Here is a 16,710-nt window from a genome sequence, read left to right on the forward strand (position 1 = left end):
ATGATTAGACGAGGCACCAAGCACCCTTATGAATTACACAATAAATATGCTCCACCACTGCATTCAGTGTAACCATATTAAATTATTAAACTTTAAATTTTTAAATATTGGCATTTCGACCTTTTTTTTAACCGACTTCAAAAAAAGGAGGAGGTTCTCAATTCGTCGGAATCTTTTTATTCAATTAAGGACTAAAAATACAAAAAATGCCCAACATACAAATGGATCATGTAAATTGAACACCGCGATAACATGACAACAATAACAATAAATAGTGTGAAAAAGTACAATAACAAAAAATTGTAAAAGACAGTTGTCTATCTATTTAAAAATCATTATTTACCTACCTATTTACATTGTAAATTTTCGCAAAAATTGTTTCCATCTTCAAAAAAGCCGTTCACTCTTATTCTTGGTTAAATAGTGGTGTAAGTAACAAATATCTCATTGTCATTTTAGTTCATCATGTACTACAGACTATAAATACTATCTGTCCCGGCTTACTCACGTGTGTAGTCGACGTTAGCCCGACTAGTTTCGAACCCATACGGGGTCCTTTTTCAAGGGAGTCCGTCCGCGCCCGCGCCGCGGTTTTGACTGCGGGACGCACGTGCCGCTGCCCGTAGAGCCCGTTGTGAGGGTGGCTGGGGTGGGGGGGGAGACAGCTGCCGATCGTCTCCCGACAGTTCCTGCTGTTCTTCATCACTGGAACCGTCACCGAAATCCAGGCACGCGGAGCTAATGGTGTCCCGTCCCACGACTGATGCCCTTGTCTTAGCGTCAAAAAGCGGTTTCCACGCTGAGGGTAGCATCCATCCATTGTCACGATTGAAATTCGGGTGGCGACTAATTTCGATCGCTTCCCGTATCTTCCGCGGTACTAGAAACTTTTCCCGGGACAACACGGAAACCTTGTCGAATCGTATGTAGTGCGTCGTACCCGAATTCTGGATATGTTCTGCTATTGCTGACCCATTGGTGTCTACATTTTTGACGCTGCGTATGTGTTCCATCACTCTCGTCTGGATGTTCCGACTGGTCTCGCCTATATAGTTATGGCCACATTCACAGGGAATCATATACACACCGGGTACGTTAAGAGGATCCCTGTCTTTTGGTGAGCGCAACATACTCCGTATTTGTCCAGGGGGCCGGAATCTGGTCTTTATGTCAAACTTACGACGCAGGTGATGGCCTATCTTGTCCGTTATACCCTTGACATAGGTTAAGTAGGCTGGTGATCGTTCTGCGCTCACCGGTTTTCGCCTTGAAGTGTTTTGTGCCAATCGATAACTTTGACGCCAATTGTAACCGTTATATTCCAGGGCTTGTCTGACTTGGTTTAGTTCATCCTTCACGTAGGGTGGGTCACATAGGTTTAGGGCTCTGTTTATGAGGCTCCTCGGCACTGACGCTAGATGCGATGGGTGGTGATGAGAGCTAGCGTGTAGGTATTTATTAGTGTGTGTGGGTTTCCGGTAAACTGTCGTGCGGAACCCGCCTCCTGGTGTCCGTATAACCATGACATCCAAAAATGGCAACCTACCTTCTTTTTCTTCCTCTATCGTGAAGTGCACCTTCCTATGTAACCCATTCAGGTTCTGGAATACTTGAGACAACTCTTCCTTGTTCACTATGGCGAAAATATCATCCACATAACGTAGCCAGCGTCGCGGTTTTTCCGGCATCTTCTCTAACAGCTCACCCTCAACCCACTCCATGAAGATATTCGCTGCGACGGGTGCGATGGGAGAACCCATCGCGACACCATCAACCTGGAGGTAGTAATCACCACGCCAACTAAAATAGCCGTTCTTGAGACAGAACTCACTTAAGTCAGAATACCCAGTAGGTGCGCCAGATTTCTTTAAGAAGTCAGCGATCAGCTGACTTGCTTCATCCACCGGGATATTAGTAAACAGGGACTCCACATCGAAGCTCACCATGATCTCCGTGTCAGAGATTGTTTCGTTTTTTATCAAATGGACGAAATGTCTAGAGTCCCTAACATGACTACTCGTGTTTCCTGTAAACGGTTTTAATATTGTGGCCATGTGTCTGGATACCTTGTATGTGGGTGAGTCTATCTGGCTAACTATTGGTCTTAAGGGCCAGTTCAATTTGTGAATCTTCGGTAAGCCGTAGATTTTTGGGGAGGTCGAATTATGGGGGCGTAACTGTGACAACAGGTTTTTGTCATTGAGGGCCTGTAATAATTTGATAATTTTATTGGTTGTGCGCGCAGTCGGATTATAATTAACTTTTTTATATGTGTTGGTATCAGCCAGTAATTGGTTAATTTTGTCTTCGTATACCTCCGTGTCGACTATAACCGTTGCATTGCCTTTGTCCGCTGGCAATATTAGGATATCTTTATTATTGCGTATGTCGAGTAAGGCCGTTCTGTCTTCCCTATTGATATTGGATTGAGGTAATTTCGCCCGACGCAAAAACGTTGCTATATCCTGTCTTAGACACTCTGCCTCTCGCGCGGGAATAGAATTCCTTACTATCGTATCTTCGATGCTACACACGATCGATTCTATCGGAATGTTCCGAGGTGTCAACGCAAAATTCAACCCTTTTGACAAGGCATTAAGCACATTTTCTTCTATCGGTACGGACGACAGGTTCACTACCGGAGGTCTTGATTCGTCTGTCTGCGTACTGTTCTGTGGGTAGTTATAGCATTGCTGTTTATTTTTATTTTTATTTTTACTTTTACCCCCAACCAACTGTCTCAGTTTTTTACTGTGCACAAGTTCTGTGTTAAAACGTATCCTTTCTGACCTACTATACGTCATCGCGTCAATGGCACTCCATAATTCGTGGTGTAACATCCCTGTTAGTTCTAGATGCAAGTCGTATAGCTGTTTGTTTACCTGCATCAATCTGCAACGGTAATCCCTAATCACGCGCTGTAGTAACTTCTCACTAGCGTTGCGAAAGAAACTTTCGTAGTCCGGAATGCACTTTATAGGCTTAATACGCACAAAATTGGGCACTACACCATTATTTCGGCACTGCACTGTAAACTCTAGACCACACTCGAGTTTTACGCGTTTTGATCTTAAGCGCGCGAGCTGTTTCACTTTATTTTGCCATACCTCGCCGTAACGGTCGGCTATTTTAGCGTTTAAACTACCGTGAGTGATTTCCATTATAAATACTATCTGTCCCGGCTTACTCACGTGTGTAGTCGACGTTAGCCCGACTAGTTTCGAACCCATACGGGGTCCTTTTTCAAGGGAGTCCGTCCGCGCCCGCGCCGCGGTTTTGACTGCGGGACGCACGTGCCGCTGCCCGTAGAGCCCGTTGTGAGGGTGGCTGGGGTGGGGGGGGAGACAGCTGCCGATCGTCTCCCGACAGTTCCTGCTGTTCTTCATCACTGGAACCGTCACCGAAATCCAGGCACGCGGAGCTAATGGTGTCCCGTCCCACGACTGATGCCCTTGTCTTAGCGTCAAAAAGCGGTTTCCACGCTGAGGGTAGCATCCATCCATTGTCACGATTGAAATTCGGGTGGCGACTAATTTCGATCGCTTCCCGTATCTTCCGCGGTACTAGAAACTTTTCCCGGGACAACACGGAAACCTTGTCGAATCGTATGTAGTGCGTCGTACCCGAATTCTGGATATGTTCTGCTATTGCATTATATTTTTTAAAACTTTCAAGTGAATAAAATAATTTTATAGTCATAACTACAGAAGCTCTTCAAAGCTTCGTATAAAATTATGTAATTTATTTACTCTATATTTAATAAGCACGATAATTATTAATTATATATTTATGAAATATAAATTCTTCAACATCCTCTGTGTTGCCCAGTTCTTTGTTTTTATTATAAATATAATATCATTATAATTAAACTATTGTCAAAAAGTGTAAAACTATTTAACTAATTTATCATAATAATATAGTTATCTTTGATAATAAAAGTAAGTATAGCACATAAAATGTTAAATTTCATATACTTAATAAATAAATAAATCTATCGTTTATTATAATGCGGATTGCAATTGTAATATAATTAGGTTTATCTACTTAGGTACGGAAACCTTTAATATTCATGTTCTATGTAAATAAAAAAACTATTAAAATTCGCTATAACAAATTAAACAATTGTATAACTAAATTGAACTCTTTAATAACTAGTAGTCCTTTCTAAAAGGCGCCCTATATTTATTATACTCCCAAAAGCGATTAAAATATTAAGCAAGTCTTTACTGTCATAACGAGGAATGCGTATCTCTAACAAATTCTTTTTATAGGAATCGTACGCCATAAAGAATGTCATCATACCCAAAGTATCGATATTACAAATACATGATAATGTTTATAAAATTTATGTACCTAATAAATACAAAAGGAGCACATTCAACATTAATCCTCGTTCAAGAATCATTCATTGCTTAGATCCAAGAAGAAAGTATCAAACGATTGGCCAAAATTGTAGACAATTGTCATAAGAATACAGCTTTGAGCGATTAACTCACCTTACCAATATTCTGTCTAGTTATGTAACAAGTATGTTATGTCTAGTGATATTTTATTGATGTTATGTGGATAGCAGGGTCTAAGTAATGATGTCTGGTTCAAACCCATACCTTGAACTTCTACTAAAGTTGCCAATTTACCAATATTCCGAGGAAGTTTATCTATCTAGTAGGTGTACTAAAACACAAATAATTATTGTAACCATTGACTTATATATTACTTCATATGGACAGGGTTATAGAATAAACAAAATGGCACCGACTCATTGGTGCTTATGCTTATGCTAATGCAACCGCAGTGACGTCTGGGTTTCAAACGGGTCGTTCATTAGTATTTAACGGTATATCCACACCGCAGTTATCATTTGTGGAGCAACGTTTCCAAGTGTTACTCAGCAACATCAGGCAACAAAAAGTTATTTATTGTTAATATATGTTGCCACAAAAGTTACAGATTGTTACCTAATGTTACAGTGTTGCACAATTTTTATTTATTTTTATTTTTCATGTACCAAAATTGTAGTTACAAAGTAATAATAAATTAAGTTACATTGGAAATGCTTATTACAATGTTGCTCCACAAAAGATAACTGCGGTGCGGATGCACCGTAAGAGGTGGCGCTGATTTATTTGGATTAACCGTGAAAATTTTTGTTCGCTTGACCATATCTTGTAATTTATATCGATGATTGTAACGAAAAAAAGGTTCGAGACTAAAGACAAAGAATAATGATATAAAGATGTGAGAAAAAATACGGATTATTTATTAGTTCGTGATTAGTTCTGTCTGTAAAATTGACAACTTTAGCATATCCGTGTTATCTGATAAGTTAAGGTGTGAACCTGCGTTGGGATGGTTTCGAGCCAGTGAGGTTTGAAAAAAAGTATTTTGTTTCTATCCAGTTATGAATCATTATTTGTGATGTTATTGAAACTATGAATTCAAAGTGAATGAATTCAAGACCCATGAATGTAATAAATAATTTTTGTTAAGACTCATTATTAACATACGACGTAAAATCAATATGTAACATACTTTGTTGCTATTTTTATACCTTGGCTTTGACAATAACTAACCCGAACTTTTCAAATTTCCCACCACACTGGGTCACATCCTCTTTAAATAAATCATTTACAGGGCAACTGTTATACCGCCAAGAGGTACCAAAGTTCTAAAGTCTCCATTCCTTTTTGGGTGTATAACATAGTCCTGAAGAAGTTATTACATGGGTGTCGATAGTTGGTGCTTAGATCTGTCCACGCCAACGTCGACTGTAACAACCTGGCCATCCACCGGCGTACTGTCCGTCTCACTATCCGGCATGATCACACACACAAACGACTTCCCACTAGTCGCGTCTCTCGGGTATATCGTCATTGGAATGAATCTATCACTCGTACCGTCCACATACGCCGCCAACCGGGAATAAACTTCCGGGAAGTGCTTCTTCAACATCACTCCCCGACTTTCCAACTCTTTAAGAATATTCCTAAAACAGATCTCTCTAAACTTGTGCGCTGTAGCTGCATTCTTTTCTCCCGCGTTAGTCATCTTCGACGTGAGAATTAAAGTCTCCCTGTCTTCTGGTGTTCCCTTACTATCCCTTCTGTTTCTTTTACGATTCTGCTCCTGAATTGCTGCGGACACTGATTTGCTAAGTCTCAGTTTGGCGCATCGGGATACCATTTGTCGTTCCCATTTCACTGCGCCTTTTGTTGGCACTTCACTGATGATGCAAACAGCTACGTATAAAATAGCTTTAGTCTCTGGGTTGTATGATTTGCAGAGCTTTACGATGTCGGTGTACAATTCCGCACCCATCTCGTTTGGCTGGAGTGAGTGCCATTTGACAAATTCAGGCTCGCTCAGGTACTGGTAGCCATGTGTAGTAAACTTTTCGGCTGCTTCTGGGCTAGTAAAGAAAATTTTTACGACTCCTCTGCCTTGGGCTAGATATCCTTTATGAGCGATTGTACTTATTTGGTGCAAAGAATCAGAGTCTTCTTTGGCTGCTGAAATGATTTGTCTACATAGCGTACTCGCCCTGGAATGCAGGCAAACTTTCCTATGTTTCTCCCAGTGAGCTCGTCTGCATTCTTTAGAGCAGTATGTAGTTGTGCAGTTGTGGCAAGTTTTGTAATGTCTTTTGGCGTCCACGAGGGGGGCGCGGGAGGTGCATTTGGGGTATTTGCATTTGACGAAAGCTTCGTCCGTGCTGTTTTCGGTTTGTAAGGAGGCGAGGGAAGTTTTGGAATCGTGGTGGGTGAGATGTTGTTCGGGGCGGAAGGCCGCGGGGTCGAGGCTGGTGCGGCGGTCGAGGGACACGCTGGGGTGGGCGAAGGGCTCACTTCTCCTGCGAGAGTGCTCGCCCTGCGCCGACTTCGAGCGCCTCGACTCTTGCATCGTAGCAGGATTATCAACTGAATCCTTCCCTGTAACACACAAACATTTAGTAATTTACACGAATCACTTCAACATGCTTCACTAATAACAATTTTAAGACTCAGGACCATCACCGCTAATCAAAAATGAACTTAAATCAAGATGCTACACGACATTACAAGCATGCTCCGGGAACTATATACATTATTAGATCAAAACTGGGACATGCAAATCTTAAAGTAGTGACATAAAAATACGATTTTTGGCGGCAATTCATTTTGAATATGTAAAAATTTTTAACATACCTATTTATGCGTATGTGGTTAAAATTGGGGACGAAAAATTTTCAAAAAAAAATCAAGAATCAAAATATTTAGAGTAGGTAGCAGGTATACCTGAAAACTTACGTACACTCGAACGAAGAATTTGCGTGTTTGTTTCCTACGAACCAACACGAACGTATCCAGGAATGGTGAAGCGAAAGACGTATAAGTTATACTATGCGGGATAAAATGCGTGTTAGGCTATGGCTTGAGTAAGGCGCGTTCTGCGGGGCTTGCAGCGTGCATTTAGATCAGCAATAGACCTTGTGGATGCCTTTATCACTCAGGACACTTGTGTGTTCTATATGATTTTACAATCACGAAAGCTGCACGCCCCGCCCCGCCTGACGCTCGAATAGAGCGGACACTCAGACCTTACACTTAGGGTGGACAAATATAGAAAAATTGGAACGGTTTGGACTTACATATCGTTCCTACCTGCTCGATCGTGGTCGGGGCTAGGGTCGGTGAAGGAGCTCGGTCCTTCGCTGGGCGTGCTGATGAAGCGGGAGGCGGGGGATATGCTGCTGTGACCGCTGCTGGCTAGCTGCTCATACCGAGGGCTCTGGCAAATAAACCATGTCTTAAGCACCTTGTGTACATTCCCATTAACACACTCCTCTTACCGCTCCTTAGCACGAAACTACGAAAGTTGTCATGATCACATTGCTACAGTCACAATAATTGAGCAGCTAACGATTAAAAGGGCGTAATTGCATGAAACGAAATTTTACAGGAGCCAAAAACAAAGGCCTCAATATAGAAGCAAAAAAAAACCAGTCATTACTAGTTGCTAAAAACTTTGACGGACATAATTTCGTAAACTATAATTTTGTCTCCCAAAAACCGTTTCAAAAGGATGAGATTTAAGGCGCATTTGATGTTTGACTTTGCTCAGAGTTAAAACGAGATAGACTTATAAGTTATATATCTCTACATAAATTTGTCTCGTTTTGACTCTGACTTAAGTCTGAGCAAAATCAAAGTGTGCGCGTAGATAGATCTCAGCCTAATAAACCTCATAATGATCTAAAAACACCTTTTGAACGAGATATCACTCGAAGGGGTAAAAACAATATTTTTTTCGGCTCTCGAAAAGAGGTAAGTAGGTCTAAGTTATTTTTTCTAAAAAAAATGTCTCTGAGTAGCATTAGCAGGTTTCTATAACAGTGCTTAGTTTAAATTTTACAGCTCTTATTTAAACTTACCTATTTTTTAAATGACTGTTACACACAGACACACTGATTAGAGTTTGGACCATACTACATTACGTTAGTGCCTTGTTTCATAACAGAACCAAAGTAAAATTAATAAAGAAAATAAGTACCTTGCCACCTAACAAGAAGTACGGGCTTGCAGACTTTCTGGGGCTAGGTTGAGGAGTAGCTATCCTCGTTGGCTGCGACGGCAGACCCAGGAGGGAGTCCAGAACGTCTTCTAAGGTCGTTGACCCGGGGGACGGCCTGGTTATTCCCAGATTTAGGGGAGAATGACGGTGTGAGTCTTGCCAGTCTGAAAAATGTGGGTAGGCGTTATTATTTCGCTTACTAAGCCAAGTTAGAAACAGTTTTTTTTTTTTTGCAAGAATTAATTTAGTACTGTTTAGAACTTAAATACTACTAACTACATAACTGTTATGTAAAGATAAAATCATGTAACTTGCATTTTAATTAAGTTTTGCTTTAGGGCAACCCGAGAATCAGGTTTACTTTTCAATGCTCAAAAGGGCTAGAACCCAGAGCCGTAAAGCCTGTTGGAAAAGAGTTTACTTTTCATAATTCGAATATTTCATGTCAAAAGGAAATGAATACCAGAGAATAGGTAGGTAATTAGATAAATATTATAGAAGTCTTAGTAAGCGTTATATAAGATAGTGGTGCATAAAAACAAGACAAAGTGATTCGAAAAGATAATATTCACTTACCATAAGCAATGATGCTATTTTTCCATATTTTATCGAACTCTTGAATAAATATAAAAAATAACTACGATTATAATCAATTACTTAGGTATTCCTAAATTCTAATTTTAAACACTAGCAATAAAAAACGGCACAAAACTAAAAATGAAACAAAAAAAATTAAATAAAACTGAATATATTTAATAATAATCATTATAAGTAATGTTTAACTTATAAAGTACATACAATCATAATAATAAAAGTTCAATGAAGACATAATATAATGCTTTAAAACTGAAAATAAAATTGAACGACTAAGTATATTTTATCTATAATTCTTTTTCTAAAAAACAATATACCGAGACTGAGAGATTCTCTAACATTTCATAATATCTATAACTAACTACGTATTAAATTACATATTTTAATATTTAGTAACGAAGGCTTGATGAAAGTGTAGAGAGCTACAGCACTAAAGTGATACCTAATTTTACCTAAATTGAAAAATGCCAACAAAAGAATGGGCCGAGTACACTTTTAATCCACCCTACATCACGTGTTTGAAGTCAAATAAAATCGTCGAACAGAGTTAACGTTAACTTTCTAGTTAGACTTAAGATTTTGTTTTTCATTCATTCTATTCGAGACAGGTACGGTACACGGCAGAAACTAATGTACATCGACATTTAGAAGGAGATAGCAGATTTGTAGAGCGTTGTCCCTGTCATTGAGACTGACAAAACGTCATATAGATATGAGTGACAGAGACAACACTCTACAAAGCCGATATGTCGTTCTAAAGGCGGATGTACGTTACATTACTTTCTGCCGCGTACCTACTGTAAAGATCTATAATCATACAGCCTATAGCGGCGAGTACCAATTCTTGTATTTTAGGCTATAGAGTTAAAGTGAGACATATTTATGTGAGAGACAAATCTGTCTCATTTTAACTGTGTTTTAAGTCTGAGCAAAGTCAAGGTATGCTGTATTGATTCTCAGCCTTAGTGTAAGTTTTCAAGATAGAAAACGTGACACTGAAGTTAATTACATTAATCTGCGAACGTATGGACATATCAAATTAAAGGTATTATAATTTATACCCATCTCTTCAAAGGTGAAAGATTAACGCAAACGCTCATGTCATGTTAGTTCACTTTAAAAGTTACACTAAGAACTTGCGTCATTGTAAATACTACTTTTTACTTGAATCAAAACGCGACGATTAGCGTTTATCGTTTGGTGTTTTAAAGTGTATCCGACTCATTATTTTTACGTTATTAGCGGACCCACAGATTACCTGCAGCATAGGTAAACATGTCATAGACAAACATATTTTACCGAAGCTTAGACTATTTTGTCGTTGATTAAAAAATAAATCGGGGCGGATTTCGGGCTGTTTCGACGGTGCGAATTCGTACGCGAAACGTTAAATTCTAACCTAATCAGAACCTGTATAATTTACTTAGGGACTCGCAGACCCAACATAAATTACGAGGTGATTTAAGTAGAAGGAACTTGAGTTTTGAGACTTTAGTCTGTGTCTGTGTCACTTCTCACCACCGCATAATATTGTTATCATGGTTCTGATAAATGTCGCCTTGTATTTATATATTTTCATATAATATAATATATGTTAATTTAGGCATTTAAATATACTTTTCATAAAATGTTTTGTGACATCTATAAATAGACTAAAAAATTAAAGGTAGTGTCTATTCATCGGTGTCCTCCGACGAATAGTATTTTAGTCTATAATACGGTGCGCAAGAGTGGAGATTTTAATAGAACGTACTTTAACTTTGCTCAGACTTAAGTTTCAGTTAAAACGAGACAGATTTATGTTGGTTATAACGCTATCTCGTTTTAATAGTGCCTTAGGTCTGAGCAAAGTCAAAGTGCGCTCTATAGATCTCGCCTCAAACTAACTCACATGTCAACTAACTGACTAATTAATTCATTGATTTATTGACTCATTCATTGGCGGGGGCTCAAGAGTAAGTTTTTTCGCACGTTTCGCTACCGATATCGCACTTTTATTTTCATTTGCTCTCTTGTTTCGTTGTGTTGGTTTCGGCTCTGTGTCCACCTTAGCGGAGCGGATAGGAGATGTGTTTAGATCGACTAATCAGATTATTAACGTATGATGAAAAAAAATATCAATTCTCTGATTGGCTCACTGAACACATCTCCTCTCTGCTCTGCTTATGTAGAAACCGGGCCTAAACGGAAGTCGCCGGCTCACTTCGCTCAACACATCTCTCCCATCCTCCCCCTTCACTCCACCCGATATCGTAAACTCTTTTTAACCGACTTCCAAAAAGGAGGTTCTCAATTCAGCCCGTTTTTTTTTTCGACTTCTTTTTTTTAAAATGAATGTACGATTTTTTCCAGGTTTCTGGACCTATTTGCAAATTTTTTTAGCTTTGCGCTTTGCATAAATACTATATGGGTAGGAGTCCGGGTACACTGATATTTCATCTTGGCCTTCGTAATAAGTAATGGGGTGCGCCGGCTAAATTAAAATACTAGATATTCTTCTGAGCACACCAATGAATAGACACTTTCAAAATGAAAAGAGCCGAATGTTTAAATAAGGGCATAAGTAGGTAACAGATATATTAGCACCTATATAAAATATAGCAATGTGATAATTTTATTTACAAAACTAAAAATTATTCACTAGCATTAAAACTAATTAATATAGATTTGCATTAAAAACACACAAACAAAAATAATTTAGGTACTCTGTACATCGTATAAAAACTAGAAAACTAGTTTTCACCTTGGATCCTCTCGGAAATTACAGTTATGGCAATAACCCCGTTATTTAAAAAAAATCTTATCTATTGACTATTTTTATATCGTGTAATTTGTGCAAGCATTTGTGGAAAACAATTAAATGCATTCGGAAATCCATTTTGTAAACAAGTTTCATTAAAAAAAATAGAATTAAACTGATGTCGCTTTAATTACAAAAATTGTGAAGCAAATAAAAATCTTTGCGAAAATTCTAAGCATATAAGGTAATATACCTTAACTTTTGGCGGATTTGACGATTTCAATAGTTAAAAAAAATACATAAAACAAATTGTACTGGCAACAACAAAATGTGTATAGTGATAAGCCACAAAAGGTCATAAGCGACTACAGGCCAGTGATCTGTCCTCTATAGCTAAAAATGCTCATACAAAAACATCCAAAGTGTTCAAAGTGCATCGGAGCTATCCAAATACGTATATAATGGTCCTGAGTCTTACACAGTCTATAAAGCTCTATTAAACAACCACAGAATTCTGAATAAGGTAATAGAAACGGTATTTTATACCGGGACAGATGTCACTGAAAATATTTTTTAGCTACTCACACATACAGAACTTATTCTTAAACACATATCTCTAGCATCCAGAGAACACTATCACTCTGGGCTGGTTTCCGCACTTAAAAAGAGAGACCACCAGAGAACACTATATAAATACGTCTGTTTTTACAATAACGCACTAATGTCACCTGCGCGAGAAAAAGCTCGAACTCATTTACCATTTCTATACCCATTCTAAATTCTGTGTACACAACATTTGGTCAAACGAAATCCTTTCGGAAACATCACGATCCCATTGCACAGATAACTAAATACAGAGAACAGCACAGAAAAAAAAAATAACGCACAGAGTATTAACATAACATAAAAGTTAGGACACTGCAGGTTTGGATATCGAGGCTAAATGCACATGTTCTGTATGGAAGTAAACAATTCAGGTACTATATAAAGAATAAGTTACTCATTCAAAAGCGCGTACGGTGCTTCGAGTGTGAGTTCTTGAGTGAGCAAAACTTTTTCGCAACAGTAGCAGAGCAGTTGACGATTAATTTGTATATCGAGTCAAGGCTTCCAAATTAATAAATGGGCCACTGTTCGGTCCGAAAACGCTACGCGCTGTTTAGTTGTCCGTATCGAACATGTTTGGTCCTTTTTAGGGTTCCGTACCCAATCCAATGGGTAAAACGGGACCCTATTACTAGGACCCGCTGTCTCACCAGGCTGTATCTCATAGTTACAGTTAAAATTTTCACAGATGATGTATTTATGTTGTCGTTATAACAACAAATAGGTACCTACCTACTAAAAAACAGAATAAATTCAATATTTACGGGGCTCACATACAACAAACGTGATTTTTTTGCTCGTTTTTATTGATAATGGTACGGCACCCCTCGAGCGCGAGTCTGACTCGCACTTGGCCGGTTTTGAGTCATGTTTTTCAAAGACGTCAAATATTCCGCTTTTCCCTACAACTATATTATTTTAACCTCCATAAGTATCAGATACTTGTTATGCAATGTTATAGATTCTATACGAAGTAATATATTAGTCTATGATTCTATAACATTGCTTTCGATATATTTTTTAAGTTTCTCTTATTCTCTTGTACTTAACAAGTTTCAAAAAAGGAGATTTTGATGATAATATTTGAGTCATAACTGGAATATTATTAAACTGCAAAGGTATGGGCATTCATACACTAGAACAGCTACACACGGTTCTTCAATCATGGGATGGAACAGTGTATGACTCCCGAAAGTTGGTAATCGCGATTGTTGTGCGTTTGGATGATTTTGTGGTATTCTTGCAGTCTGTCATTGGCTTGTGAGCCAATTAAAAGTGATTGCGATCATCATACTGTAGCTATCAAATGTTGTAGTAAAGATGTGTCTTAAGCCTAACTGAATTATTTTGGTTCACGCAAAAACTCACACTCATCGCACGTATTGGACTGGTAGTTCTCCAGCGGTATGCTATACATTGCTCGTTGGTCGGGGAATGTCGCGGCGGGTGGCTATCGAAACCTGCAATGTACGGTGTGGCGTGGTCACGCTCGCTCACCGGGCGCCGCGCGGTGGTCGAGGCGCAGCGAGGAGGGCGGGCGCGGGTGCGGCGGGGGCAGCGCTTCCGACACCACCAGCGGCGTTTGTGGCGACTCTAGGGGTTTTGTACCTGGAAAATATTAATTTGAGATGAGAAAGAAAGAAAAAACGGTCAATAAACAAATCGTGCAACACTGGTAGGAGAAAAACACATTTTGAGAAATAATAACAAAAAGGATATTTTGAGAAAAGGCCCTTATACGTTTAGACCGATTGTCCCGGGGCCTCCACCATTTGAGGTAAAACCCCTAAACAACAAAAGTACCGGGATAATATGATATTGTGTCATGAGAGCCACAACCCGAGTGGAGTTAGACTAAATTTCTTTACGGCAGAGTTACCATTTTTTTTTTCTGCAGTTCGTGGTTCGATGGTAAACAAGAGGAGGAACGAACTCGGAACGAAACAGACTCTCCAAAATCTAAATATATATAAAAGGAGGAGCTGACTGACTGACTGACTGATCTATCAACGCACAGCTCAAACTACTGGACGGATCGGGCTGAAATTTGGCATGCAGATAGCTATTATGACGTAGGCACCCGCTAAGAAAGGGAAAATTCAACCCCTAAGGAGATGAAAAAGGGGTTTGAAGTTTGTGTAATCTACGCGGACGAAGTCGCGAGCATAAGCTAGTAGAAAATAAAGCGTGGCTTACCAACAAACGAGCTCTCGAGCCAACACAGCTTCTGACTGGAGCGCGGCGAGGGCTGCCTGTCAATGTCACCGTTGGCCGGCTCTAAGCCCGACACGTAGTGGACGATCGCTGACGTCACTTCCTTTATCGACGTCTGGATCTCCTCCGACGCTTTCGCTGATGCACTTTGCTGGAGAAGAGATGAGGCTAACCTAGAAAGAAGGAAGCTATGGATTAGATGTTGTGCATCTGAAGAGTTTTAGCGTTAAAACTATCGTAAAACTATTGAGTGATCTTAACGCGTTTGCGAACGAGTCAAGTCATTTATATTTATATAATCTGAAGAGTTGTTTGACTTAATTCCATCTTCCCTTTTTTCACGGCATCGCACGTCTATTGTATGGACCTTTAGATGGTGAGCATCTGAGGAGTTGTTTTACCCAATTGTACCTTCTGCCCGGCACTACACATCTGTTGTAGAACCAACATCTCAGTTCCCATTTTTGTTAGCTCTTGACTGCGATCTTACCTGATTGTCAGTGATGATGGAGTCTAAGATGGAAACGCTCTAACTTGGAAGGGGTATGGCAGTTTCATTTAACTCCTGATCGATTTCTACAGGACATTGTACCGGAACGCTAAACCGCTTGGCGTCACAGCTCTGTCGGTAGGGTCAGACCAGACCAGAAACAATTTAGAAAACATAAATTTAGAAAGTGCCACTGCCTGGAATCGAACCCGGGATCTCTCGCTTTTAAGATCACAACGCTCACCACTGCGCCAGTCATTGGGAACAACGCGTACCTCTCGTGAGGAGTTCTTGGTGTAGAGTTCAATCGCTCCTGACTCCTCCAGCCGAGGTATGGCTGCCGCGCGCTGAACGACGACCGCGCGGATGGCGAACACAGGGGGCTCGTGCCTCGGATACTACTCCGAGTCGACGAACAAGGGGATGTCTGGGAACAAAAAAACATTTTTTAGACAGGTGATCAAAAATCTTCAGTTTATTTTTAATTTTTATAGTAAGGGACTTTTAAAACCAGGCACGGTTTTGCTGGAGAATCTTTTGTCCCCGATTACACAACTTTTGATCCACAAACATGGCTAAAACACTGCCCCTTCAGTTTTACACAGATTAGTTTTGGGAATTCACATGTTGGGGAATTAGTCGTAGCTGCTGAGCTGGCTGCGATGTGTACAGAGATGAGCCTAGAGCGTTCCGTCCCTGAATGTAAGAATTGCCAAACACTAGGACAACAGCTTTCAACATCAGAAATGGGAATTGGTATCACTTACTTTATTATAACTGTAACGGCTAGTAGACTATCTGCCGAAGGTGGTAGTGTTTGGACACAGTTGATGGGATGGTGCACATTGTGATTTAATCATCTTCCATTCCTCAATGTATTGGTAAAATGTCCAGATACAAAGTTAAGAGTGTTCATTATCACACTGGGATAGATTTCCCTTACTTGATCCGAATTAAGGCGACCGCCGAAACTAGTAGTTTGTCAGGCTGCCGAAAGCCGAGCCAAAGTGATCTTCTGAAGATCCATAGCGTACTGCAACTTGGCCTCATTCAGCTTCGGCTTGCTAATAATTTGATCACAAATCACTTACTTGATTCGAATTAAGCCGGCTTGTAGACCATCTACCGAAGCTGGTAGTATGCGGAGACAGTTGGGGCGGGGGAGGCTGCGCGTTCGCGCCGAGGCTGCCGAGCGAAGTAGTCTTAGAGTTGAGACCCGTCCAGCGGCCTGCCGACGCGGAGGCGTCAGACAACCGCTTGCGAAGGAGGAAGCCCTCTCGCGGGGCTGGGGCATTTTTGTACCTGGAAATGACAAGAAACTATGAACCATCACCGGGTTTAGGGAAAGTGAATCCAGCAACAAGTAACAACCAAAAACAGCCTGGAAGGATAAAAAAGATGGAACTGTAGGAAATAAAAACTGAGGTAGGTAGTACGCGACCTGTCGAGATGACAATCGGGGTATGAGGCGGAGGGACGCCCCGCACACCAGCACGTCACCCGCGCTTGCCCGCAC

General features: G+C 40.1%; 2 protein-coding genes across 6 annotated transcripts in view; both read right to left on the reverse strand.

The window, feature by feature from the left end:
• Positions 1–4: 4 nt before the first annotated feature.
• LOC138402304 (uncharacterized) lies at positions 5–3,161 on the reverse strand. The gene is made up of 3 exons (XM_069498452.1): positions 1,547–3,161; positions 941–1,045; positions 5–57 (listed from the first exon to the last, which is right to left on the reverse strand). Exons 1-3 carry the CDS (start codon positions 3,159–3,161, stop codon positions 5–7), a joined length of 1,773 nt encoding a protein of 590 aa, XP_069354553.1.
• A 564-nt stretch (positions 3,162–3,725) lies between these two features.
• Positions 3,726–16,710, reverse strand: part of LOC117997325 (nascent polypeptide-associated complex subunit alpha, muscle-specific form) — a 110,699-nt gene continuing 97,714 nt past the window's right edge. For 3 of the 5 annotated variants that reach the window (XM_069509903.1, XM_069509900.1, XM_069509902.1), the window contains exons 5-12: positions 16,286–16,496; positions 15,470–15,621; positions 14,687–14,877; positions 13,988–14,098; positions 9,127–9,165; positions 8,530–8,714; positions 7,641–7,767; positions 3,726–6,929 (exon numbers count right to left, since the gene is read on the reverse strand). In XM_069509903.1, coding sequence (XP_069366004.1) covers positions 5,719–6,929; positions 7,641–7,767; positions 8,530–8,714; positions 9,127–9,165; positions 13,988–14,098; positions 14,687–14,877; positions 15,470–15,621; positions 16,286–16,496 — 2,227 coding nt within the window. In that variant the 3' untranslated portion in view covers positions 3,726–5,718. The remainder of the gene's footprint in view (positions 6,930–7,640; positions 7,768–8,529; positions 8,715–9,126; positions 9,166–13,987; positions 14,099–14,686; positions 14,878–15,469; positions 15,622–16,285; positions 16,497–16,710) is intronic. The other 2 variants (XM_069509901.1, XM_034985587.2) reach the window with 2 other exon arrangements.

This window comes from Maniola hyperantus, chromosome 4, assembly GCF_902806685.2.
Source record: "Maniola hyperantus chromosome 4, iAphHyp1.2, whole genome shotgun sequence".
Lineage (NCBI taxonomy): Eukaryota > Metazoa > Arthropoda > Insecta > Lepidoptera > Nymphalidae > Maniola > Maniola hyperantus.

Bases quoted from the DNA above. Each gene is read 5' to 3' on its own strand.
- LOC138402304 (XM_069498452.1), bottom strand. From the start codon at position 3,161: ATGGAAATCACTCACGGTAGTTTAAACGCTAAAATAGCCGACCGTTAC. The intron at 1,046-1,546 runs GTAGGTTGCCAT...ATAACTATATAG, and splicing joins GATAGAGGAAGAAAAAGAAG to GCGAGACCAGTCGGAACATC. The intron at 58-940 runs GTACGACGCACT...CACTGAATGCAG, and splicing joins AGAACATATCCAGAATTCGG to TGGTGGAGCATATTTATTGT.